The 25332-nt window shown below is 43.6% G+C and overlaps 1 protein-coding gene across 1 annotated transcript in view; it reads left to right on the forward strand.

Annotated features, from left to right (window-relative positions):
• FARS2 (phenylalanyl-tRNA synthetase 2, mitochondrial) overlaps positions 1-25332 on the forward strand; it is a 190507-nt gene that overhangs the window by 39330 nt on the left and 125845 nt on the right. Inside the window, exons 2-5 of the mRNA XM_033154506.1 lie at positions 3287-3494; positions 3868-4500; positions 16955-17114; positions 21024-21155. Of these exons, the coding sequence (XP_033010397.1) occupies positions 3886-4500; positions 16955-17114; positions 21024-21155 (907 nt within the window). The 5' untranslated portion in view covers positions 3287-3494; positions 3868-3885. The remainder of the gene's footprint in view (positions 1-3286; positions 3495-3867; positions 4501-16954; positions 17115-21023; positions 21156-25332) is intronic.

Raw genomic sequence — 25332 nt, forward strand, 5'->3', positions numbered from 1 at the left:
AAATAAATCTGTCAGCCTACAATGGCCTGCATCTTCCCAACCTGGGAAGTGAAGAAATTTATCAACTTGCTTGATTTCCTTATATTCCAGATTTGTAACTCACAGTGACTGTAAAGGTGGCAGTCTTTTTGGCCTATTTAGTCCAACCTTCAGAAGCACTGTTATGTTCAATTTATGGAGCGGCATGTAGACCTGATGGATTAGAGTGGCTGGGGTATAATCAATCAATCAATCAATCAATCAATCGATTGATTGATTGATTATAAATTTCTGCTTGCAGCCATGGAACTGAAAGACCCCTTATATAACAACTTTTAAATGACAAGCCTGATAATAGGTCAACAAAGGAGGATAACTAAGACCTTGTTTCATCTTATGCCTAAACATAGTTTTCTTAATAAGTCTGTTCCATTTGTCCAAATTAGCAAACCGTTCCAAAATCTCTTGCTACCTCTTGAACCTCCCATCAGGACCATGCCAATTTCACTGCCGACAACTCAAGTTTTTGGACTCGTTTGGTGTTTTAAGTTTCCAACAATCTTGATGACGTCCCCTTTGAATCCTTACCCTTGGAAATGCAAACAAGGAGATTTATCCTATCACTGAAATGACATAATATCTTTTTGGTCTAGGAGAGCCGCAGATTTATGCCTCCATGTTGCCTGCTAGCAGACCACATAACCACAACCTGGAAAGTTTTAATAAATTGAAAGAGTCCAGCTATTCTGCATCATTTTTATAAAACAGACTATGAATGCAGTACCGACTACAAATTCCTAGATGCAAAACATACTTATTCTTTTGATTCTAAATATTTCGCTTTGGTGCCTGGCTCTGGTTGGTAGATCTTGGAATCTTAGTAAAAAAAACAAAGTAGATTCAACAAGTTTGCTATCTGCCCCCCCTTCCCCACCTGCAGTATTTTGTGGGTGCTGATTGTAAAACTTGCTCTACACTTCGTCTTGGTTTGTTGAGGGTCATGCCAATTATTTAGATAACTTGACTGTTCCCAAATGCCAGCTGGTGGCTTTTTTCTAGGACTAGATGACTCTTTGCAGGGGTGGGGGGTATTCCTTATAATAAAGATCTGTCCAGTGGGGGTGAATGGATAGGAAAAAATGGTTTTTTAAAATGTATATTTTATAGAGATGAACAAAATTGATTATTTACTCCTACTTTATCAAAATACCCAGGAGGGACATTTGAGTGGTATTTGGCCTTTTTTTATTGACTGAGACAAACTAATACAGTAAAGGAAATAACTGTCACATTTCTGTTTTCTCCTGCAAAGATTCATAAAAAGATTTTGCCAGTTCAGTTGTGGTTTGGCTTTCTCCCACTGTTTCTATATATGTATTTTATCTGAATTTGTGTCAGAAACACAGCGTTCTTGGTATTCTGCCTTGTTTTTAACCGGTCTGTGACTGTATAATAAATTTTGATTGATTGATAGTTTTGTATTCTGCACAGCTTCTGCTCCCATGTGTACCAATTTTCTTGAGCACCTCATTTTTTGCTTACTATAGCTAGCCCATGCTCCTTTGGCATGGTTCCGAGGATGGGGGCAGTCCTGGAAAACTGAAGTACCGTATTTACGTGACTCTAATGCGCCATCAAGTCTAATGCACACCTCAATTTTCAAAACATTAAAAGCAAGAAAGTATTTGCTGGTGAATGTAAATGCGCCATCAAATCTAATGCACACTCTAATTTTCACGACATAATTTGGCCAAAAAGGTGCACATTACATTTTAGTAAATATGGTAGATAATTCAAATTAGTCTCTTCTTTCCAGAAACAACTAATTGTAATAGTTAATGCACATTAACACTTTCTTAGAACCACCATTTAAAAAAGTTCTGATGTCTCTGGGCTACGCATAGCCTGTGAATTGTATGTTAACTTTTCCTAATTTATGTCCCATTTTAACCAGAGATGATTAAGGCAAAATATATAATCCACTACAGTATAGCATTTACAGCCTTATGCTCAGACAAGTTTGTATGCTGGGGAAAAAAAAGTTCTTAGTTGAGTTGCTAAACAGTTTGGTAAATGCCCAATCTTGGTAATTTTAGCATATGTCTATTATTTTGCTTTTAGCATATGTTACACTGGTAGAACTTCTCTTGTGCAACAGAAGTTTGTCAGATCACTAAAAGAAGGCAGCCTTACTTTCCTCGTATGTTCCACAGCATTTCAGGGTTGTTAGGGATTTTCTGTCCATTAAGTATTTTTTGGACAGAAGGGGGAAATGAACGGCTTTAAGGGATTTGGGTCCAACCTGTCAGTTTACAAAAAAATTGTATATTTAATAGTCCATCTGGAGCCCATCAGCAATGATTTCCAAGAAAGAGTGCTAATGAAACATAGGAATTTGGGAGATGCTCACCATTTATACTAGTAGTTTTAGTTAACTGAGAAAAAAGAATCTTGGTGCAAAACCCAGAGACTTGGACCAGGAGGCCAAAGTTATGGGGCTCCGCAGATGCCCAGTGATGCCTCTAGGGCTCTCCCCAGACATTTTGCTGCCTGGGGTAAAGGACATGGTGATGCCGACTAGACTTGCAGGTGAATCTTCTTTGAACACTGGTGATGGAAAAGTTTCTTCAATTGCACCTAAGACAGACACCCAGATTACTGGGGGCAGGACAGGATGTATGGCAGCAGAGGGAAATGGCTGGCAGGGGTAGGGAGTCAGGAGGAACAGCCAGGAGCTACTGCTCCAATCCATTTGCCTTCTGAGGCGATTGCCTCACACTGCCTAACATTAGTACTGGCCCTAGATGCCTCCCCCTTGACACCTGGTCTATCTAACTCTGCAAATTTGCAATATTTGAGGCCTGATTCACTTATAATCCTCTTCATGAGGGAATATGCGGAGCCAGATAGTCTTCTGCTGCCACTATTTGTAATCTTCTAGCAACTGGTCATAGCATTTGCCTTCTCCCGCATGGGCAGGTGAGTTCCTGGAATGTTTCTCACCCACCATCTGGTCAGCAGAAGAGGGCAAGAGGTTGAGTGAGGCAGACTTCAGATTAGCTCCCTGGCTCTCAGTCTGAGTTTTGTGTAGAGTGGGTAGACAAGGTGTGAGCTTGTGGCTTTTTGTTCAGTATACAGTTTGGTGAAGTAGGCAGTAGAGAGTACAAATGGGATGACTCAGTTTTTACTGCAGCTTTGCATCCCAATCAGCCATTATGGAAAGCATTGTGAAGAAATTACAAATGTTTTTGATCACGGTCTTTGTTACTCAACATTCACGTTATTTACCTCTTTCTCCTTCCCATAGTAATTGGCTGGCAATCTCCTGCAGAGAGATAGAAGAATCCACATAAATTATCCTTGAATCGCTTCTCGTGTATGAGAATTATTGGCCGCATTTTCAAAGGCTGTATCTGGAATACAATCAGACAACATCTATTGCGCATATCTTGTTTATCAACACTATTTGAGAGGCACACATCTTCTGATGTTCCAAAGTGGTGCTGTTTATCCAGGTAGGTGTTCTGCTTTGGCTTGCTTTAATTGAGAAGTTAAAATGAACATATTTCTTGGTCCATTTAGTGCTATTTAACATATCTCGTAGCCTCTGCTCCCCAAAGTCCTGGGAGGACTGTTTCCCAACCCACTTGCCTAACAACAACAACAACAACAACAGGGTTCCCCCCACTCTGTCTCTGGACCACTGCTAGTTTTTGCTGCACTCCCAAAGCATTAATAATTTTCTTACATTATAAAACTGTGATGGAATAATTTCATCAGATTTTCTTTGTGAATGAGTAGACTAAAACTCATATATTTCATAATGAAGGTTGTGTGTGTGCTGCAAACGGAAATCATTATTTGCATTTGATTTTCTACTCCTTCCAGAATATAAAGAACACTGCTATGGCTGCATCCAGAAACTTAATGCAAATACTCAGCTATGGTAGAATGGCTCCATCATGGGGACTTCTGGGAAGAAGACCTTTCAGTTTCAGTCCTGCATGGTGCCGGCGAATATCTTCAGGTTTCGCTGCCAGCCCCTCCGTAACAGACGCAGTGGAAGTTCTTGGCAAATCTTATCTCCCAGATGACTATACCAACGTCACAAAGAAGATTCTTTCCAAGGTGGGGGAAAACTTGCACAACCAAAGGCATCACCCTTTGTGGCTGATGAAAGAGCGTGTGAAAGACCACTTCTACAAGCAATATATTGGGCGCTTTGGGACGCCACTCTTCTCTGTGTACGATGATATGCCTCCGGTGGTCACCGTTGAGCAGAATTTTGACAGGCTGCTCATTCCAAAAGACCACCCTAGCAGGAAGAAAGGGGATAACTACTACCTGAATCGTACTCACATCCTAAGAGCCCACACATCTGCCCACCAGTGGGACTTGATGCACTCGGGGCTCGATGCCTTTTTGGTTGTGGGAGATGTTTACCGTCGAGATCAGATTGATAGCACCCACTATCCAGTCTTCCACCAGCTGGAAGGTGTCCGGCTCTTCTCCGACCACGAGGTAAGAAAGGGTCTAGCCAACATGGTGCCCTCCCTGATGTTGTTGGGTTCTGGTTCACATCGGCCCCACCCAGACCAGTGAATGATTAGGGATGATGGGAGTTGTTGTTCGACAACACTTGAAGGGCACTTCCCATCATGGCACCCTCAACAGGTTCAGGAGGATTGATAGTATTTTTTAATTTAATTTCTACTGTTCCCTTCCTCCCAAAGGAGCCCAGGACAGCAAACATTAAAAAATGTTGAAACAATAATATATTGGTCAATCACAGGACAAACATCTGCAGAAGCAGTTCCCCGTTGTTTTAGGGGCTAACATGATTCCAAGCCTTATCGGGGTACAAGGGGAATTCATGATGGTCACCCAGCACTGCTAAGCTACATGGAGTCTTGTACCTCTTTTACAATGGCGCTGAGAGCCAGTGTGGTGTAGTCGTTAAGAGCAGTAAACTTGTAATCTGGGGAACCGGGTTCGGGTCTCCGCTCCTCCACATGCAGCTGCTGGGTGACCTTGGGCTAGTCACACTTCTTTGACAGAGTGTTGTGGGGGAGGAAGGGAAAGGAGAATGTTAGCCGCTTTGAGACTCCTTCAGGTAGTGATAAAGCATGATATCAAATCCAAACTCTTCTTCTACTTCCTCTTCTTCTTCATTATCGGTATGGAGGTCTGCTAGAAGGTCCCTTTGCTCCTCAGTTGAGGAGACCTCAGGTTGCAGCACCAATGTTCTTACCTGGCTCCACACCTCCTCTGCCCTGGAGAAGATAAGGGATGGGGTGTGTTCTGAGACGAAGGCAACTGGCATGGAGACCTCCAGTCCTGGGACAAGGATGTCCAGAGCCGATGGCTCCTCAGGGTCATGAGAGCCAGTGTGGTGTAGTGGTTAAGAGCGGTAGACTTGTAATCTGGGGAACTGGGTTCGCGTCCCCGCTGCTCCACATGCAGCTGCTGGGTGACCTTGGGCTAGTCACACTTCCCTGAAATCTCTCAGCCCCACTCACCTCACAGAGTGTTTGTTGTGGGGGAGGAAGGGAAAGGAGAATGTTAGCCGCTTTGAGACTCCTTCAGGTAGTGATAAAGCAGGATATCAAATCCAAACTCCTCCTCCTCCTCCTCCTCCTTCTTGTCTTAGCTCAATTAAGGCCTTGTCAGCATTTCTGCTTCTTACACAGAAAAGCATTTCTGCTCTCAAGACGGGCATTCAGGCCTGTCTCCACCATGAGCCAGTCTCTTGACCAGAGTTTTCTTCGATTCCACTCTGCAGCTTCTGGGCTAATCGCATTCATTGCACAGACAGAGTCCCCGACCCCACCCCCAGTTGAGCTCATTAACTCCTGTTACAACAGAATGGCAACAAACCATAACTTTGTTTATCACTGGAAAGCAAAATATTGGGGTTTGTGCGGCTCAGAATATTAGTCATTCTCATTTTTAAAAGAGCATATGTCTCCTAAAAAATGCCCATCTCATTGCCAGGAGGGAAGTTATAAGTGCTCTAGGTAACATAAATTGCAAAATAGAATAAAGTATGTCTTTCTTCCTGGTTTATGGGATCTCTGCACCATATAACATAAATCTTTATATTTTTAACCACTCTAGAACGGTGTCAGTAAGGTTTCAAATCTGAAGTGTAGTCTCAAAAATTGTAGGCATTTACCTTGTGTTAATTCCTTCAAAATATTATATAGGAGGACCTTTCGGTGAAAAATTATAGTGAGTGACACATTTAATGGCTAAAAACATGGACATTATATGGAAATATATGTTAGCTTAATCCTGTGGTATGTTAGTCCTCCGTTTTGAAGGGTTGTCCGTCCTCTGTTTGAAGGTGTCCTTTATTTGAGGACTGTCCAGTCCAAGATAGTGAACCATAAAAGTTTAAAGATAATGAACTATAAAATGGGCAAGCAGCAGCCTGAAAGTTGACTGTCAGCTGAATAGAGGCACAATGTATTCCCCACTAGGGTGAGATGTATTGTATTCCTACTTAAATTACAACAATTCTTTCTAAGTTTGTGCCTGTACATATAAATGACCATATGCAAATTGGTATTCTCGTTTGTCCTTTTTTTGGGGGGGGGGGGTTATGTAGATTTTTTTTGGCAATGCCTAACAGGCCCCCTTCGAATTGGCTTTCATTTTAAAAGTCTCCACCATGCTTAATCATCACTTGTGTGCATAAGGAAGGCAGTCCCTTAGCAATTGATATCAATCTTTATAATGCCCTAGAAAGGAACAGAAGGAAGGTGTTAACACAACATTATTATTATTTATTGAGTACAGTTTTCACACTTTTCTGTTCTCACTGGATTGGATTCCATTATACGAGGGCACAAATGTCTGGACACGTCTCAAAGTGGGTGGGTGTGGATCAGATGCACTAGGACTTATGGGATCAGAGCAATATACCTCATTTCCCTAGGACTTCTTACAACACCCTCAGCCATGTAGATTTCCCCCCCCCCCCACATCGTGAAGATTGCACCCATGAAACTTGTTTTTACAGGAAGCCAATAATCAGAAGGTCTCCAAACGCATACCATGCTTGATCCAATTATTCTAAACAAATGCTCAGATTCAGAGAACCACAGAACTTAGTTTCATGGGACTGGGACGTGGGGAGCAGCAGAACCACTTGCCCCATGGCAGAAAGTCGTGTGTGTGTGTGTGTGTGTGTGTGCGTGCACGCACGCACGCACGCAAATGGAGGCTACTTTCAAAACTGAGTTGGAATGGTGGAATAAAAAACCTTGCTCAGGGTGCGACCAAGCCACCTGCTGGCTTAAAGCAAGTTTTTTTTGGATCTTGGTGCTGCAATCAGAGCTGAGGAAGAACTCCTGAGTAATGCAAAGAGTATTCCTATTTCTCCACACTCTGGGCATGTTAGTTGCTTTGCCATTTTTATACCATCAACTTTAAAAGTATAGATTAGAGACACATTTCACCTCTGTATTAATTATGTTAGGAGTAAATGTATACTAGGAGAACTTTCTTGGCACTGAAGAGAGTGGGAAGTGTTGGATATTCAGTTGGGTCGACTGCAGTGATGAACTGCTGAGCCTGGCATAGAGAACAGTTGAGTTCTTCAGCACGGCTTATTATGTGGTTAGTTTCTTGCAGGAAAACGAAGCTTTTCTTTTCTTTTTTTCTTTTTTTTTTTACAGACAAGAACATACATTTTATTTGTTTGTTTGTTTGTTTGTTTAGCTTTTGACTCGATTCAGAACACCAGTATTAAATGGGCATCACAGGACTGTACTATCCTCATAGTTTATATCTAGAAAGTGTCTGTAGCGTCTGTCATTTTGTTTTGTTACAGAATGTAATAGGGAGATGATTTTTCTCGAGAGAGTGACTGAGATGTTATTGCTGAATGCTAACGTCTGATGTATTCTGCGGCAGTTTTGCTAAGCACTCAGCCAGGCAAATATGTTTCTGGGGAGGGTTGCACGGAGCTTTCTTTGCATAACTTTCTTTCTTTCGTGAGCTGAGAAGTAAATGTAGAGATATTTAACTTGCGACAAACTTCTTTGTGAGAGTAAAATATGCAGAAAACCTCTTTTTAAATATGTGTGTGTACACGTATGTGTGTTCTTGAAATATGTCCCTGAAGTACATTTGTTAGTTTTCTAGCTGTTCCTACCCTGAGGGCTTGTATATCTCTTATACATAGGGAGATGTTCCACTTGGGAATATATGAAGGGGCCATAAGACCAAACGAAAAACACCAGCCCAAGGACTGTTTGCCGAACCTCTGAGCATCTCCTGTGGTACTTCTAACACCTTGGGTGGCAGGTGGCACTGTGGTCTAAATCACTCAGCGTCTTGGGCTTGCTGATCAGAAGGTTGGTGGTTTGAATCCCCATGAAAGGGTGAGCTCCTGTTGCTCTGTCCCAGCTCCTGCCAACCTAGCATTTCGAAAACATGTCAGTGTAAGTAGATAAATAGGTACCGCTGCAGCGGGAAGGTAAACTGTGTTTCCGTGCACCCTGGTTTCCGTCACAGTGTTCTGTTGTGCCAGAAGTGGTTTAGTCTTGCTGGACACATGACCTGGAAAGCTGTCTGTGGACAAATGCTGGCTCCTTTGGCCTGCAAGCGAGATGAGCTCCACAACCCCATAGTCGCCTTTGACTGGACTTAACCGTTCAGGGGTCCTTTACTTTTACCTTTACCTCTAAAACCTGTCTGTTGAGAAGGAGGACAGTTGCTTTTATGCTCTGCTTCTGGCATCCCAAAAGCATCTACCGTGCCCTTGTTGAAAACAGGACACCTATATGGACTGCACCCCGTAATCTTATCTTCTTCATACTGCAGCACCTGTGCCTACTATGAGCTACACAGGAAAGTTAGTGGGGGGAAGCCTTTCATCTGGGAGACCTGCTGTTGGCACAGGAAATTATGTCAGTACTGCCTGATGCTAGGCAGAAGTGCTTTGGTGCATACACAGGGCACTTTGGATCTTGGCCTTGAATGTGCCATACACAGGGCCACACTTGCAGTGATCATAGAATCGTAGAGTTGGAAGGGACCCTGAGAATCATCTAGTCCAGCCCCCTTGCAATACAGGAATATTAAGCTGTCCCACACATGGATCGAACCTGCAACGTTGGTGTTGTCAGCACCACACTCTAGCCAATTGATAGCTTAGAACTTCGGATGCATCTTATCAGTATATCCATAAGCTGCAGTAGGCCAGCCAGGGGTTTCAACCCATGCCTTTCCTCCCATCTTCACCGCTTGACATGGTTGGTGGGTCCTGTTGTTAGACAAGGTTGGGCTGTGCAGTCTTCATGCTGTGCCTGGTTTCCCACTTTGAACTCAAGAGAAAAACACATGCCTTTTCCAAGGACGCTTCCTCCATTTTTGTTTCACAGTAGAATGCTGAACTATAAGTGGAAGACTCTGGCTAGTGAATGCAGCTTTACATGAGCACCACAATGGATACGACATCACCTGTTAGATGTGGGTAGTACAAATTCAGACCATTCTGTTGGTCTTCCCTAAGGGTTACTTTGGATGTAAAAGATGTATTCAAAGAGTATCAGAAGAAACAAAATCGCCACCACCATTATATTGTTGATCCCACCGCTACCCTTTGGGAATGACTGGACATATTTTTCTTTCATTGATTCATTTTGGAGGAGACTAATAGGGTCAAGAGTTGATGCTTACACGAAGCTTATCTGAGACAACTGTACATAGTAAATGCCTCCTGGAAAGGGCAGCGTGCTAGATTTTGTTTAGTGAAATATTTCATTGTATGAACCAAGGGTGAAAAAGTGATCTATGGCACATATTTCCAAATATTAATAGAATTATGGAGTCCTTGTAGGTTGTGCCTTCTACACACAGGAAGGATATTGCAAAGCCCTGTGCAATTTGTTCCTCCCCCAGCCTCCAATATGTTGCCTCCCCCAGCACTTCTGGTTTAACACTAAAATATGATAATGTTCTTTTCTCTGATCTTGTGTAACCTCTATTTTACTTTATTTGTGCAAGTGATGCTTCTGCAAAGGAGTGATGAAGAGTTCAAAAACGTGGGAGAATGTTAGTGGAAAGGAATGAAATATACCGTATTAGCCTTGCATGTTTTTCTTTCCCGGTGGATCTGTAATAAGTTGGCCACCTTTTTGTGTCAGATATCTCAGCACCTCAAACTGGGCGACTCTGAAATGGTTCAGAGTTGTTTTTCCATTATGAAAGTAGCTATTGTCTTCCCTCATCCCCAGCCAGGCTGGGCTTAAGGACACAGTGACTCTGAATTTCTGCAGGGGCATTTCCTTTCTGATTTTTCGAGATGGTGCACTCCCAGGAATGTGCAAAGTGCCCATCTGAATATTGCATATTCTGCAAAAATAAGTCTACTTCTGGACATGTACAATTTTGTCCTTGACTGTATGTCTTTCTGTTTTGACAGTTGACAAGCAAAACAGCATTTTGGGCAGGAGAGTCTAGTTTTGACTGGTTACCACCCCCAGTAGTAGCTGATGGGATGGTGGAGCATGGGATTCACTTGACCTGCAGTCATTGCATCACTGCTGCTTACTGAGAGAGGCGAGCTCAGCACAGTGCAGACACACTGGAAGAGCCAATGTGGCATTCCAGCTGGTGGGTTTGCACTGCACTGACCTCACTGCCACGTCTCCTCTCCCCATTTACCTTCCAGTAAGCAGCAGCAATGCAGGTCAGGTGAGCACTGCCTTAAGACGCCATCTGCTACTGATCCCTTGCAATAACTTCAGCCTGCAAGTTATATGTGCCATACTGAATTTCTAGTGAATGTTGCGGTTTTCCTTTTTGCAAAAGGCACTTCAGCAGCAGCAGCAGGAGGAGGAGGAGGAGGAACTGAAGTCACATGTAGAAGAGTAGGGGAATACATTTGGAGGCTACACAATTCCTTGCCTGCCTGACATAGACCTTCCAACTCTGCCAGAAGAGTTTGTATGGAAACCATGTATTTAAAACTTGGCTGTAAAAATGGTCTCACATTTTTTTTTAAGGTGTGCCACTTTTAAATTCAACGTGGTGTTCTCTCCGCCAGAGGGAGCTAATGCAAATTGAAAGTGTCTATTTCAGCAGTGAGATTCAATTAGCAAAAGTGAAAACATGCATATTGTGGACAGCTTGAGGCATATGTTTCAGATGATGCCAACCTTTGTGTAATCTTCTGGGAAGCTCGTCTGAGGGGATGTGGGAGAGCCCTTCTGATAATTCAGCTTCCTGTTTCTGGCTGTGTTTAGCATCTGATTATTTAGAGGAAGATGCAGAGTTGCCATCTCAGAAGTGCACATTGGTGTTTACATAATAAAGATGCTTATGATGAACAAAGTGGCACACGTATTTGTTGAACGACATGTTGCTGTTTCCATTGCTGTAACATGGGAAGAGGCGTAACTGGGTCTAGATCCAGAAACTACCAAAGCTAAGTATACACTGAAGGGAAGCAAGGAGGAAATGCGTTCCCTTTAAGGTTAGGAAGAGATGCAAAAAGATGGAGGTGAAGCGGGCAACAGACTACTGGAGTCTGGCACTTCCTTACCTATCCTCATATACAGGCCTGGTTTATTCGTCACAGTGCACCACTGCACCATGGTTTCAAATAAACCATAGTTTAATGTGGACTCATATACAGGCCTGGTTTATTCGTCACAGTGCACCACTGCACCATGGTTTCAAATAAACCATAGTTTACTGTGGACTAGCAGCATGTTGGCACATGCTGCTCAGGCATGTCGGTTTCACAACTCCCTCCCAAGAAGGAAAGCAAACCACAGAGTAGCTGACGTAGTACAACTTGCAAACCAAGAAAACTACAAGCGGTAAGCCAGGAGCAAACTTCAGTTTCCATTCATGGTTTATGTGGAAAGGAACAAAACAGGAGTGCTGGTTTGCAAATCATGCTTTGCTAGCCATTCCATGGTTTGTTTCTCTACTCTGGAAGGGGAGGTGTGAAGTTGCACTTAGCAGGTTTATTTCAGGACCAGAAACAACCAAAGCAACAAACGTGCATTCTATTTTGTTCAGCTAGAAAGTTGTTGATGTTGGAGTAGCCAAATGCTTTCCCCTTTCTACCTGAGATAGGTTTGCCCCCTTTTGGGGTGCCAGGGCATGTGTGTGTTTCATAGCTGTTCAAGAGGCATGGTTTCAGCAAGTGAAGCTGTTCTTAGCACATGGGCTCTCTTCAGATATCACAGCCCCATCATAGTGAGCAGGCTTTGGGTTTGTGGGCTCCTTTCAGCTCCCTCCCCTCCCCTCGGTTCCATTCTCACATCCACTGTTTGTGATCCTTGTAACTTGCCATGATGGCTGATCGTGTCAGATTTGGGTTACTGCAAACTCTAACTTGTGGTTTCTAGTTAAACTGCTTTCAGGGTATGGTTTGGAGGTAAAATGATGGTTTGCCACATCTCAGTTGGGATGTAAAGACGATTGTTGTGATCCTCAGCATGAGGGAGGGAAGTGAAGCACAATGGGATGGGGAAGTGGGTGTCTTTAGCTTTGCCCACGATTGCTATAGAAGCAGTGATCATCACATGATGTAATTTCTACTTGTCACCTGTCTGTTAAGTGCTTTTGAGTCCTGCCAGAAAAAATGGTTGCTGACCTTGTTCACAGTTCTGTAAGAGCCAATCTTCTTCTTCTTCTTCTTCTTCTTCTTCTTCTTCTTCTTCTTCTTCTTCTTCTTCTTCTTCTTCTTCTTCTTCTTCTTCTCCTCTGGCTTAAGGATTCTGGTTTGTTTGTTTTTGCTTTCATTCTGCTCTTGAGTAAAGGCTGTTCTCCATCTCTGCCACCTTCCGCATTTTTTCCACCAGCATTTCAGCCTTAGAATCATGTCTGAGGCGAGGCCACCAGCGCTTATACTTTGAGGCTCAGCGTAAACAGCAGACAGAAAAATATAAGTGGGCCCCCCTTTAATTTCCTAGGGGTGTCATGTCTTTAAGCTCCACACTCCAAAATTGTCAGTATGGCTTGATAACTGAAAATTCAATATGCATGTCTTTGAAGAAGTGTGGATGATACTTGATCATGTAACATATGGTTCCATATATCAATGAAATACATTTAGGGAAGTATGAAATTAATACCCATCAGTGTGTTAATCATAGACTAATAACATTTTAAATTTATATATACTCCCCCCTTTTTAAAACCAGCTTCATTATGTGTCTTCACTATCTAAATATGTTGGCTGGATTCATATAATATAAACAAGCTCAGCTTTTTCCACCTGGTAGCTTGTGGACTGAAGAGCCCAATGATTACACCAAGAGGTGATGTGACGTGTTGTCTAAAATAATTTGTGTTGTTTTCTTCCCAAACTAAAACTCCCGACTGTAAGCAGCCCAGGGTACTCCATTATTAACGCATCGACTTTAGTATCCACTCATTGACTGACAGTGCAGGGGCCAGGGTGTGATCTTACAAGTTTTATTGTGTCAGAGAGTGATTGTGATGGCAGGAAGTGTTCTTGTTGATGCACAAGTTCCACATTAGTGTCATTGTTAATCCATCAGTTTAGAAGCTGCAGTGCATTTGCAAAAGAAAAAGAAAAAAAGGTTGGTCCAGACTAAGTGGATTTATAGTATGGATTCTCCTCCTTCAGAGGAAGTTTGGCACAACTGCATACACAAGGCATTTAATCATTGGGGAGAGGGGAACCCTAGAAAATGGCAAAACTGTCTAACCGACTATTAGAACTTGGTGGGGAATTTGAAGCCAGGGGCCAATTGCAGTCCACACAGCTTCTCCTCCAGGCTATATCTCCCTCACCAGCCTTCATTTACATCCTCCTTTTCACCTGGATTAAACATCTCCTTGAACTCTGATCATGCCTCTTGCTTGCCTGGTTGGAGAATAAAGAGCAGTGTGTGAGTGTGTGCAGAAACTAGTCTGTGTGTGAAGGTTGCCCCTGCTACTCTGGGCAGCTTCCAACACATATAAACACATATCAAAACATTAAAGATTAGAAAACTTCCCTATACAGGCCTGCCTTCAGATGTTCAGATAAAGGCTGTGTACTTATCTCCTTGACATCTGATGGGAGGGTGTTCCACAGAGTGGGTGCCCCTACCAAGAAGGCCCTCTGCCTGGTTCCCTGTAACTTCACTTTTTTCAATGAGCGAACTCCCTCAGAACTGAACCTCGGTGTCCGGGCTGGACGAAGAGGGTGGAGACGCTCCTTCAGGTATACTGGGCCGAGTCCGTTTATGACTTTAAAGGTCAGCACCAACACTTTGAATTGAGCTCGGAAACGTACTGTGTTGAGATGTATTGTTATATTTCTGTTTAAATTATAGCACCTATTTCCAGATGTACCGGTATATACATACATACATATAAACTAACCTATGCAAACATTAGGCACACCTGTGTCCTCTTTTTTGTGGCAGAGCATAACATTGCATAACACTCCCCTGAGCAGGATCAGCCCACTCATGAGTCAGGGTGAAGCCACTGCCGTAAGCGGCGCTCCCACATGCACCCTGCCTGCCCCACTGACTTTGCTGCCGCCAGAAAAGTGGGGCCAGCATTGGTGCTGATTTCCAGCAATAGCTTGCCAGAATCTTGCGAGATCTTGGCGAGATTTCGCCGGAAATCAGCGCTGGCCGGAGGCAATGGGCTGGGCAGCAGGGCAGGGTGGCGCTTCCCACTTCACCTCAAGCATCAAAACGGAATGCACTTCCTCTGCCCCTAAGATTGCAGGAGCAGATAGCTGCAGTCGTGGGCCAGCTGTTTGTCAGGGAATGTTATTTGCTGTCGACCTTCTCCTTGATAAGTGTGCCACAACATAGTGTAGAAAGCTCCCAGATTATAGGAAAGGATAGGAAGTAGCGTCACACTCTGATAACATGCAGGATTCTGTAAGGTTTCAGAAAATGGCAAGGATTCGGTGGTGTGTGTTTGTGTGTCGTTTCAATCTCAGAAGAGACATGTCCAGGCTTGCTGTAGCAGGATGAAAGGCAGTTGGGCTTGTATCTCAGGAGTTTTGATTTAGCAGGGAGAGATGCTAATTGGATAGTTCTTTGAAGTCCCCTGATCAGGAAACAGCAGTTAGGATCAGCAGGTAGCACTATGTCATCTTGGCCCCCTTTTCAACGGAATCAACTAGGTTAATTCAGGCAAAAAATGCCATAGTGGGGTATGCTAATGCAGAGTAACTACTGCTACTCCCTGGTCCTGAATGGGGTAACTGTGTCCCTGAAGGACCAGGTGCACAGCCTGGGAGTCATTTTGGACTCACAGCTGTCCATGGAGGCGCAGGTCAGTTCTGTGTTCAGGGCAGCTGTTTACCAACTCCATCTAGTATGCAGGCTGAGACCCTACCTACCCAGAATGGTGCATGTCTGGTTATCTCCCGCTTGGACTACTGCAATGTTCTCTGCGTGGGGCTACCTTTGAAGTTGACCCGGAAACTACAACTAATCCAGAATGCAGCAGCTAGACTGGTGACTGGGAGTGGCCGCCAAGACCATATAACACCGGTCCTGAAAGACCTACATTGGCTCCCAGTACGTTTCCAAGCACAATTCAAAGTGTTGATGCTGACCTTTAAAACCTTAAATGGCTTCGGCCCAGTATACCTGAAGGAGCGTTTCCACCCCCATCGTTCTGCCCAGACACTAAGGTCCAGCTCCAAGGGCCTTCTGGTGGTTCCCTCACTGCGAGAAGTGAGGTTACAGGGAACCAGGCAGAGGGCCTTCTCGGTGGTGGTGCCCACCCTGTGGAACGCCCCCCCTTCAGATGTCAAGTAAATAAACAACTATCTGACTTTTAGAAGACATCTGAAGGCAGTCCTGTTTAGGGAAGTTTTTAATGTTTGATGTTTTATCACTTTATATTATTATTATTATTATTATTATTCTATTGGGAGACACCCAGAGTGGCTGCGGAAACCCAGCCAGATTGGCAGGGTATGTATGTATGTATGTATGTATGTATGTATGTATAAATAAATTATTATTATTATTATTATTATTATTATTATTATTATTATTATAGTACTGATGCTCTTACACTCTGCCCCCGCTGCATCATTTCTCTTCAGGGCAAGCCTTATATTAATGTATTCTGACCCCTTACGAAACATCCTAAGCTCCCAACCCACAAAAAAACCCAGACTTTGGTACTGACATTGTCCCTTCTAGCAATTCTTGGCAACCATGTTTTTCTTCAATGGTGATGTAAGGAAATCCAAGCCATTCTCTGTTCTTTTAAGGGCTAGGTTGAAAGAAGAAATTGCTTCCTGAATGCGACCACAGGGGCACATATAGTGACTGCATTTTAAAAATCGACGGCATTTTTTGGGGGGTGGGGGATAAATTACTGAGCCTGGGTTTGGAATACCTTGGTTCAAATCGCTGCTCAACTCTGTAGCTCCTGATTGCCCCAGGGCACATATTTCTCTCTCCCACTTTCTCTGCAGAGTACATTGCAGGTAGGTTGTGAGGATTAATGCATTGTTATAGCAGTTTTCTATACTATCAGGAGCATTCATTATAAGCACATTCTAGTTATTTTTGGGATTTTCTCTGCATCTTCGAAGGCAAGACTAGGGAACTCCAGATGTTGTTGGGCTACAACTCCCTTCAGCCCCAGCCAGCATGCTTGATTGTCAAGTATGAACATCTGGAGGGTCACAGGTTCTCCACCCCTGCAGTCAGAGGTTGAGAGATAGTTGCTAAGAGTGTGAGCTGGGAAGCCTTCAATTCGAACAACACTTGTCTTGGAATGAACTTGCTGGAATGATACTTGAGTGGGAGTGAACTCATTGCAGAATGAAAGTCTTTGAAATGCAACTGCAATTCATATTTAAAGTATCTAAACCAAAAATGCTTAACCTTAACTTCACAGGTCAGTTTGTAAAGATAACTCATATATAATATGCAAAGTGCTTTGAATATTCAGAAAGGGCTGTACCGACGCTGAGATTGTTTTCATCTTTTTTTTTTTAAAACAGCTATTCAGCAATGTTGGTGGTGGAGAAAGCTTCTGCTTGTTTGAACAAGGCCACCGCACACCTCACAAGCAAGAGACACACACCATGGAAGCAGCAAAGCTCATGGAACACAGCTTGAAACTGGCGTTGACAAAGCTTGTGGGTCATCTCTTTGGTGATGGTAGGTGTCTCATGCGCTGGTCCTATGATCCTGCTAACGTGGTCCCGACATACTTGCAATGCTGTATGCTTCCTTCAACCAACAGCAGTTGAAATGATTTAATGCAGCAACGAAGGCATCAGTGCCGACAGCATCCCCGGAAACATCACCTCCTCCCCAATCTCAGTGTTGCTCACTAGTGGTGCCCATTTTGTCCATCCCCGGAAAACAATTGAAGCATTGTGGCAACAGGCTCATTGGCTTGTATCCAATGTTAACCAGGCTCAGAGTAGACCCATTGACATTAATGGGCATGACTAACTAGGGTCCACTAATTTTACTGTATCTCCTAACCCATTTTGATGATATCACAGCACCCAGACGTTACCTTTTGCCAGAAACAATCCATGCTCTCAAGAATTGCGCTCTTTTAGGGAAGCTTTTAATGTGTGATATTTTAATGTATTTTGATTTTTGTTGGAAGCCGCCCAGAGTGGCTGGGGAAATCCAGGCAGATGGGCGGGGTATAAATTATTATTATTATTATTATTATTATTATTATTACTTCCGACACCCCTTCTCCTCCTCCTCCTCCTTCTCTGTTTGACCACTCATTGTTGTCCCACCACCACTCCCTGGGTTCTGAGCCTTCTTCCCTCCATGGTTCCCTAGCTAGTTCCTCCCAACATTCCTTTGCGTCCAACTAGTCCATGACAATATCAGGGGCAGAACATTTCCAGCATCTCTTATGTAGGGCCAGGATAGATTTCTGTCTGAAAATCCGGAGAGCCTTTGTCCATCAGTGTAGACAGACTGGCCAGCCTCAGCCAGGGTGGCCAGTCATCAGGGATGACAGGAATTGTTACCATAGAATATTGGACGAGGCAAATTTTGCTCTGAGACCCAGCAAAAATCTTGTATTCATTGCTGACATAAATATCTATCAGGGAAACACAGTTAGTGTTAGAATTCATGCAATATGTTGGCACGTTTGGAAGCTGTTAAAGAGAGTTATTTTTAGCAGAAAATCTAGCACAGAATATTGTAATTAAAACTCCTACACAAATAATAAGGTGTCTAACAGTCCTTTTTTACTGTCAATAATTTTCCTATTTGGGGTTTGTATGAATACTTGTAATTTTTGCTTTATACAATCAACCCACATCACCTCTCTGTTTTGAAACTCACTTTGTACATGATCCTGGATAAAATGTATTGGTTTTTTGTGTGCAAGCTGATGACAACATTACACTGAAGGTAAACAGGGCAATAAGCAATCTTTCCAGTGGCCAGCAAAACAGGGACTTTTAAACAGTGGCCTCATATTTCTGGACTGCAATCCCATATGGGATAAGACAAGCACCTACTGTATGATGTTTAAATGGCCTCTGAAGATTCATCTTACCTCTGCTGCTTTTATAGATTGGTTTTAATTGGACTGCATAATTACGGACTGTTTTTATTATGCTTTATAATTCTGGACTGGTTATGTGTGAGCCTTTTACAGGAGTTTTTTGGAGAAGCCGAGGCAGGGGGTGGGGGTTTAAATCTGGAACCTTCAGCATGCAAAGCATGTTCTCCACCCCTGATCTATGGCCCTTCAAAGCTCTTCCCATGCCCTCACTTTCTCAGTAATCTTGGCAGCCGGTAAGGCCGGTGTTATCCAGCTGAGTCCAAAATAATAGTGACTTGCCTAAGGCTACCTCCCTTGTAAATACAATGCTGGATAATGGATTGCCATTCATCCATACTTCTTTTAATATGTATAGAAATGTAATTGATCTTCAGCAACATGGCAAAGCAATGTATACCGCAAAGCGTTTGTGGCTTTCTCTCGGATTTGTGCTCCCTACGAATTGGATGTGTTGTGTCACGGTCATAATGTTTGTTTATTTAAAAAAATACTTGCGTACCACAATTTCATTAGAAAAAAAATGGCAATGCTGTTTACAACACACACACACACACACACACACACAGACAGATATTAACATCGTGTAAATTTTAAACTTACAGATCACCTGCTAACTGCTACAAAAAATATTTTTTTTCCTTAATTGTCTGCATATGCCAGGCTGCATGGTTGGGGCTAGGGTTGAGAAGACCCATGTCCAAATTCCCCACTTACTGGATGACCTTGGGACAGTCACTATCTGTCAGCCTAACCTACCTCACAGGGTTGTTGTGAAGATGAAATCAAGGTAGAGGACCATGTATGCTGCCTTGAATGTCTTGGAAGAAAGGAGAGGTACAAATATAGCAAATAAATCATCGAAGAACATCTCGTACAGTACTAGACCAGGAGCCACTCGAGCAAAAAACAGCAGCAACAACAACAACCCTCTTGATAAGCCTTTGTAGTCACATTGACCCATTAATTATTACCATGCACCTTTACCTGTTATTCCTATAAATCACAGCTGGGATAACCCGTGGCCTTCCAAATGTTGCTGGACCTCAACTCCCATCATCCCTGACCATGGGATGTGTTGCACAGGAGCCAACTCCGAGGGGTCATGTGGGCCTCGGCCCTCACAAAGTTAATCGGCATTCCCATTCAAATGGTGTGTGTGTGTGCGCGCGCATGCACGCGCGCAGCGTCATGTGACCGGTTATGCGGGGGCAGGGCTTACCTGGCCCCCCCCCACAATATTTTATTCAAATTGGCACCCCTGCTGTGTTGGTTGGGGGCTGATGGGAACTGGAGTTTTATCTGGAGGGCCACAGATCTGCAAGTGCTGTAAACGTACTGCATGCAGCAAATATTTGTTTTGCTCTTAAGCCGCTTTGGACTTCCCTTGGGAAGCAGAAGCAGGGTATAAGGAATAAGTGAGAAAAACATTCCACTGAGGCAGGTTCCTTGTGCAAAGCTGCACCCCCGGCTTCTGCCACATGTCACCTCTGGCCCGGTGCCCAGTGCCTGCTGCTTTTTGCTCTCTTCTTGCCATCCTGCTTTTCCAGAGCTGTCTGAAAGTGGTGAGGTTTGGTTCACCTGTGGCGCAAAGCGAGAGTCTTACAACTCAATTGTAAGTTGCACTGCAGGGGATTGGACTAGATTACCCTTGGGGTCCCTTCCAATTCTATGACCCCCCCCCTGACCATTTTCTTTATCCAGCCTCTTTGGTGTGTGTCAGTTTCCCCTCACCATTTGGTTAATGGCGCTTTGTTGTGTATATATATTGGAAATATATCTGTACAGTACTTGATTAAATAGTTTTCAATTCTTTATGCAACTCTGTAAAATAGTCACAGCGGAGCCACAAATCAGAGGGGAAGAACTTTGTACAGCATTTAAAAGGGTGAAATAGTGCAAAAGAACACATGCCACCCTATGGAGATTTGATTTGCTAAAAGAGGTCATTAAGGTTAACAGCTTTAAAAAAGAATAAGAATAAGTTTCAGTTAGTAGAACAAGCTACTCTTAATCTCAGGGTTGTGGGTTTGAGCCCCACGTTGGGCAAAAGATTCTTGCATTGCAGGGGTTGAGCTGGATGACCCTGGTTGCCCCTTTCCAACTCAATGATTCCATGATTCTTTATCTCTGGGGAGCTGTTGGTCATTTCAGGTTACTGAGCCCAACAGAATTACCTGCTTTGCAGGAAAATCTTGGGCTCATTTTCCTGCCATGCCAGGTGGTTGCTGCAGTTTGACAAGTGATTGATTTGGTTTTAAAGGGTGCCTGAGTTGCCCAAAGTGTTTTTCCTATTAGAAAGGGCATGAGTGCTTCCCCCCCCCCCACAACGACTCTTCACAATATCCAAGCTTTATTGCCTTGCACTCACAAAAAGTGCTGTAAATTAGTTGGCTTTCTATTTGTTTTCTGTGGCTTGCAGTAATTGATGTTGCTAACTGAAGGGCAAGTTTTGCTAAGGGTGGGAGAAGCAAGCATCTTAATCACCCCCCCCCCCCTTTTCTGCTTATATGGCACAGATCTCGAGATTAGATGGGTGGACTGCTACTTCCCATTTACTCACCCTTCCTTTGAAATGGAGATCAACTTCCAAGGAGAGTGGATGGAAGTCTTGGGCTGCGGAGTCATGGAGCAGCAGCTGGTGAACTCAGGTATGAAAAAAGCCTTTGCTTCATTGACATCTCTATTAGCAAAGGCTTCAAGCGCAATCAGTTTCACGTTCCAGCACGTTGCCTCTGCTCGTAGCACATGCTCGCCGTACACCCACAGATCTGCATTAGCAGCAGTGCCTGCTAACAGCTCGGAGACAGAGAGCAGACACTGCGTGCCGCACCGCGAGGTTACCGCATTAATTGGTAAACCAGAAACTCACACCTCAATCCCAATTATGCACAGTGTAGTGGGAGGGAGCTCATTTTGTTTTGCAGGCGGAACCAGGCACAGATTGTATTGTCTCCAAAGAAGTGTGAATATCCTTGGGTGCAACACAGGGTTGCTCAGCTTTGGAAAGGCTGTAGAATCTCTGCAGAAGGTGTCAGGACTCAGTTTGAGCAAGGACTTCTTACCAAAAAGGCCAGTTTTTAATGTAAGAGGCTGGACCACATAATTATTTACTTTTACCCCAAGAAGGTTTCCAGAGGAGCTTGGAGTAGTCGTCAGGCTTACAGTTTAAAAGATGACAAAGGAAAAGAGATCGGGAGAGAGGCAGGGCAAAGCAAGCTCAAACACACTTCTTAAAGATGCACCATTTGGGATAGAAGCAGTCCAAATAGCCTGATGGTTTAGCTGCCACTTGGTGTATACCAGAAGTCGTATCTCCACCCCCATCGTTCAGCCTGGACACTGAGATCCAGCACTGAGAACCCTCTGGCGGTTCCCTCACTATGAGAGGTGAAGTTACAGGGAGCCAGGCAGAGGCGTGCCCCTAAAATTTTGCAATCACCCTGGTTACCCCCCCCCCCCGACACATGCTGCGCCGCTGATCAGGGCACATACCACTCTACTCAGTATTTTCAAGGTTTCAGGAAATCCTAAAGCATCCTTCAGTTGTCACTGTTTGGCCAGCTAACAGCTTGTTTAATGTGTCGGTTAAAAAAATGACAAGGCACCGAAAAAGTTGCCAATAAAGGTCTTTATATTAACACACACGCACAAAACATTATGACAGATTGAAGCTGAGCATTGGAATCTTATTAGCTACGCTTCTTCCTTTTTTAAGTTACGAAATGCTTGCCTTGGGAGTGTGCCTGTTCACGCAACGGTTGCCTTGTTCCCTATACATAAGCAATAAGGGGAATATGGTAGGGTAAATCAAAAGGCACAATCCCTGTCCCCAGCGAGTTTGAAACATCAGAGCATCGTCACATGTAATTTATGATGAAAAGAGTTTGTTCCTTGGAGGGAAACCTGAGGACATTTCAGGTTTCAGTGAAGTCTCCAAACCTTTTGAGGTTTCCAGTTTTGAACATTTAGTTGTGAGTGAAGAATTTCGTTGCACTGTTTCATGTCTTATAGATTCTTTGTCGGACCTCTTATCCTTTGTGTTCCGAAAGATAATGCAGCTCTGAAGAGTATTTTACTGAGAAACCTTTCTTTGATTTGTTGAGAAACCTTTCCTTGATTTCACTTACATTTGGATAGAAGTATGCACTGAACCGCTGAAAAGTCAGAGAAAAGGAAGGGCAAAAGCTTTAACAGGTGTCGCTCTCCCCCGCCTCTGATTTTCTTTCTCTTTGGGCTTCTTGGTTAAAGATTCTGCAACCCTTGTGTCTCACTTCCTAGAGTGTGATTCAGCTTCCTCTCTATCCTGTGCCTGAAAGTGAACTTCACAACACATGGCTCAGGCCTGCAGTGAAATTTGGAACTGCGGGAAGGAAAATCTGTTCCTTGTCCTGCTTTCACACACGGCAACCTTAGCATGATGAATGTATAATACAGTGTTTTTCAACCTTTTTGGGGCAAAGGCACACTTGTTTCATGAAAAAAATCACGAGGCACACCACCATTAGAAAATGTTAAAAAATTTAACTCTGTGCCTATATTGACTATATATAAAGTAATTTTTCAATTTTTCCCACGGCACACCAGGCAACATCTCACGGCACACTAGTGTGCCGCGGAACAGTGGTTGAAAAACACTGGTATAATATACCTGACCTTGAGAAGAAAGCAACTGGACATCCCAGTGTAGCAGCCTAAGCCTAGTTTTAAGTTTACTCAAAAATAAGCTCCACTGTTTTCAGTGGTGCTTACTCCCAGGTTAAGTGTGCATAGCATTTCAGCCTGAGTTTTTTAAGTCAGGGGCAGGCAAGGGTTTTTTTGTTTCGTTTTTGCAAGAAGACCATATTAGCGCCTGCCATTAATGGTGCCAGTTTCATCCCTAAGGAGCCAGACAGTGTGGGAGGTGCAGGCAGGAATATAGACCTGATTCTGTGCCATAGTCAGGCTTGTTATCCCTCCTGTCCTTCCTCAGGGATGTCTTGGACAGCTACTGCTACCTGTGCTGCAGGTTACCCACCATGTCTTAAGCTGACCCTCCACCTGGGATTCTTACAATAATTAATTAAAATTTTATTATTTATACCCCGCCCATCTGGCTGGGTTGCCCCAGCCACTCTGGGCAGCTTTCAACATATATAAAAACATAAAAAGTCAAACATTAAAACTTTCCGATACAGGGCTGCCTTCAGTGTAGTTATTTATCTCCTTGACATCTGATGGGAAGGTGTTCCACAGGGAGGGCGCCACTGCTGAGAAGTCCCTCTGCCTGCTTCTCTGTAGCTTCACTTTTCACAGTGAGAGAACTGCCAGAAGGCCTTTGGAGCTGGACCTCACTGTCTGGGCTGAACGATGGGAGTGGAGACACTCCTTCAGGTATGCAGGGACAAGGCTGTTTAGGGCTTCAAAGGTCGGCACTAACGCTTTGAGTTGTGCTTGGAAATGTACTGGGAGCAAGTTTTGGTAAGTTGTTCATTAAACTCACAGAATGGGCATATCTGGGTACATCTGAACCCTGGCTGCTCCATTGCGTGCTCATTGTGAAAATCAGGGGTTCTTAAATTTTTGGCTATTCTTGCTGGCAAACCTAAACTTGTGGTTGCTGAGATACTGACTCTCCTGAGGGTGGGGTCGGGGGGGGGGTAGGGCCTTGGCCCAGAGATGCTCTGAGAACCTCCAGAGTGCAACTGCAAGCCCAGAAGGAGGGTTGTAGCTCATCTGGGCCATGTTGTGTTTCCAAGGTGCTTAGGGCAGCCCTAAAATACAGTGTGATACAACGGAGCCCTAGTCTCCCCTAAGCTGGGAACTGCAGATAGAAGAATCAGGAATTATCCTTTCAGTTGTGCTGTACTTTATAGAGGCTCCAAAGGCATCAGGAGCAGAGATTGACCGTGGGGATGAACCCTCAGTTTAGGAGGAAAGGTGCTCATCACCATTTAGAATGAATTTGTGGGTTGTTCGTGAATAAGTGAAGCATGAAAGGGATTTCACTTTTTCTTCTTATAACAGTTTCAGAGGTTGGTTATTTGTAACATCAATGTGTTGTGGCACCAGACTATATATGTAACTTTCCATTTAAAGCAAAACAAAGAAAATTGCCCTGTCCTCTTCCTTTTTTGGAGGGAGACATGTTAAATCTGTTGATAGTATGAATGTGGAGAGTTGGGTGAACCCAGTGATACAAAATTTCAAAAAACGTTGGCATTCAAAAAAATGAATGGAAACGAGAGAGAAAAACATGTTGAATGATGTAAATGTAGGGGATTCTGTCTCGGGACATACCTTTCAGACTGCAAGCTGTTTTTTGTCAATATGAAGCATGCACAAGCCCAGAGATGTGTGTCATACTTTGAATACTGTTAGCACTTATTACAGGCTGTCTATAGCCTATGGCATGGCTCATGTTGTCTACTAATGGTAATAAAATGACACTCAGGATGGCTGGAATTACACACCCTCGTGTTAAGCAATTTTCAGTCTGACACGTGAACAACCATCCATCATGCATAGTAAGTAATTAACCAGTAGCTAATGGAAAAGGCATGCTAATGTTACCTTGTAGGCATAATTTTACTTGTTTAATTTATGAATCCATTCCAAACAAAATTTTGGAGAAGCAGTCTTTTGAAGCATATATCAAGCTGCGGACTGTATTTTAGAGAAAAGACCTTTTAATGCTTTGCGTCTTGCAGCTTATATCTTCTTTGCAGAAAGTGTCTTATGAGTTGCACAGATGTCATGCAACAGGTGAGGCAGGTAGCCTGGTCCATCTTCTCAATAGCAACGTCTTTCTGTTTGGAAAATGCAATTACTCAATACTACTGTAGGGAT

This window comes from Lacerta agilis, chromosome 7 (genome assembly GCF_009819535.1).
Source record: "Lacerta agilis isolate rLacAgi1 chromosome 7, rLacAgi1.pri, whole genome shotgun sequence".
NCBI classification, from domain to species: domain Eukaryota; kingdom Metazoa; phylum Chordata; class Lepidosauria; order Squamata; family Lacertidae; genus Lacerta; species Lacerta agilis.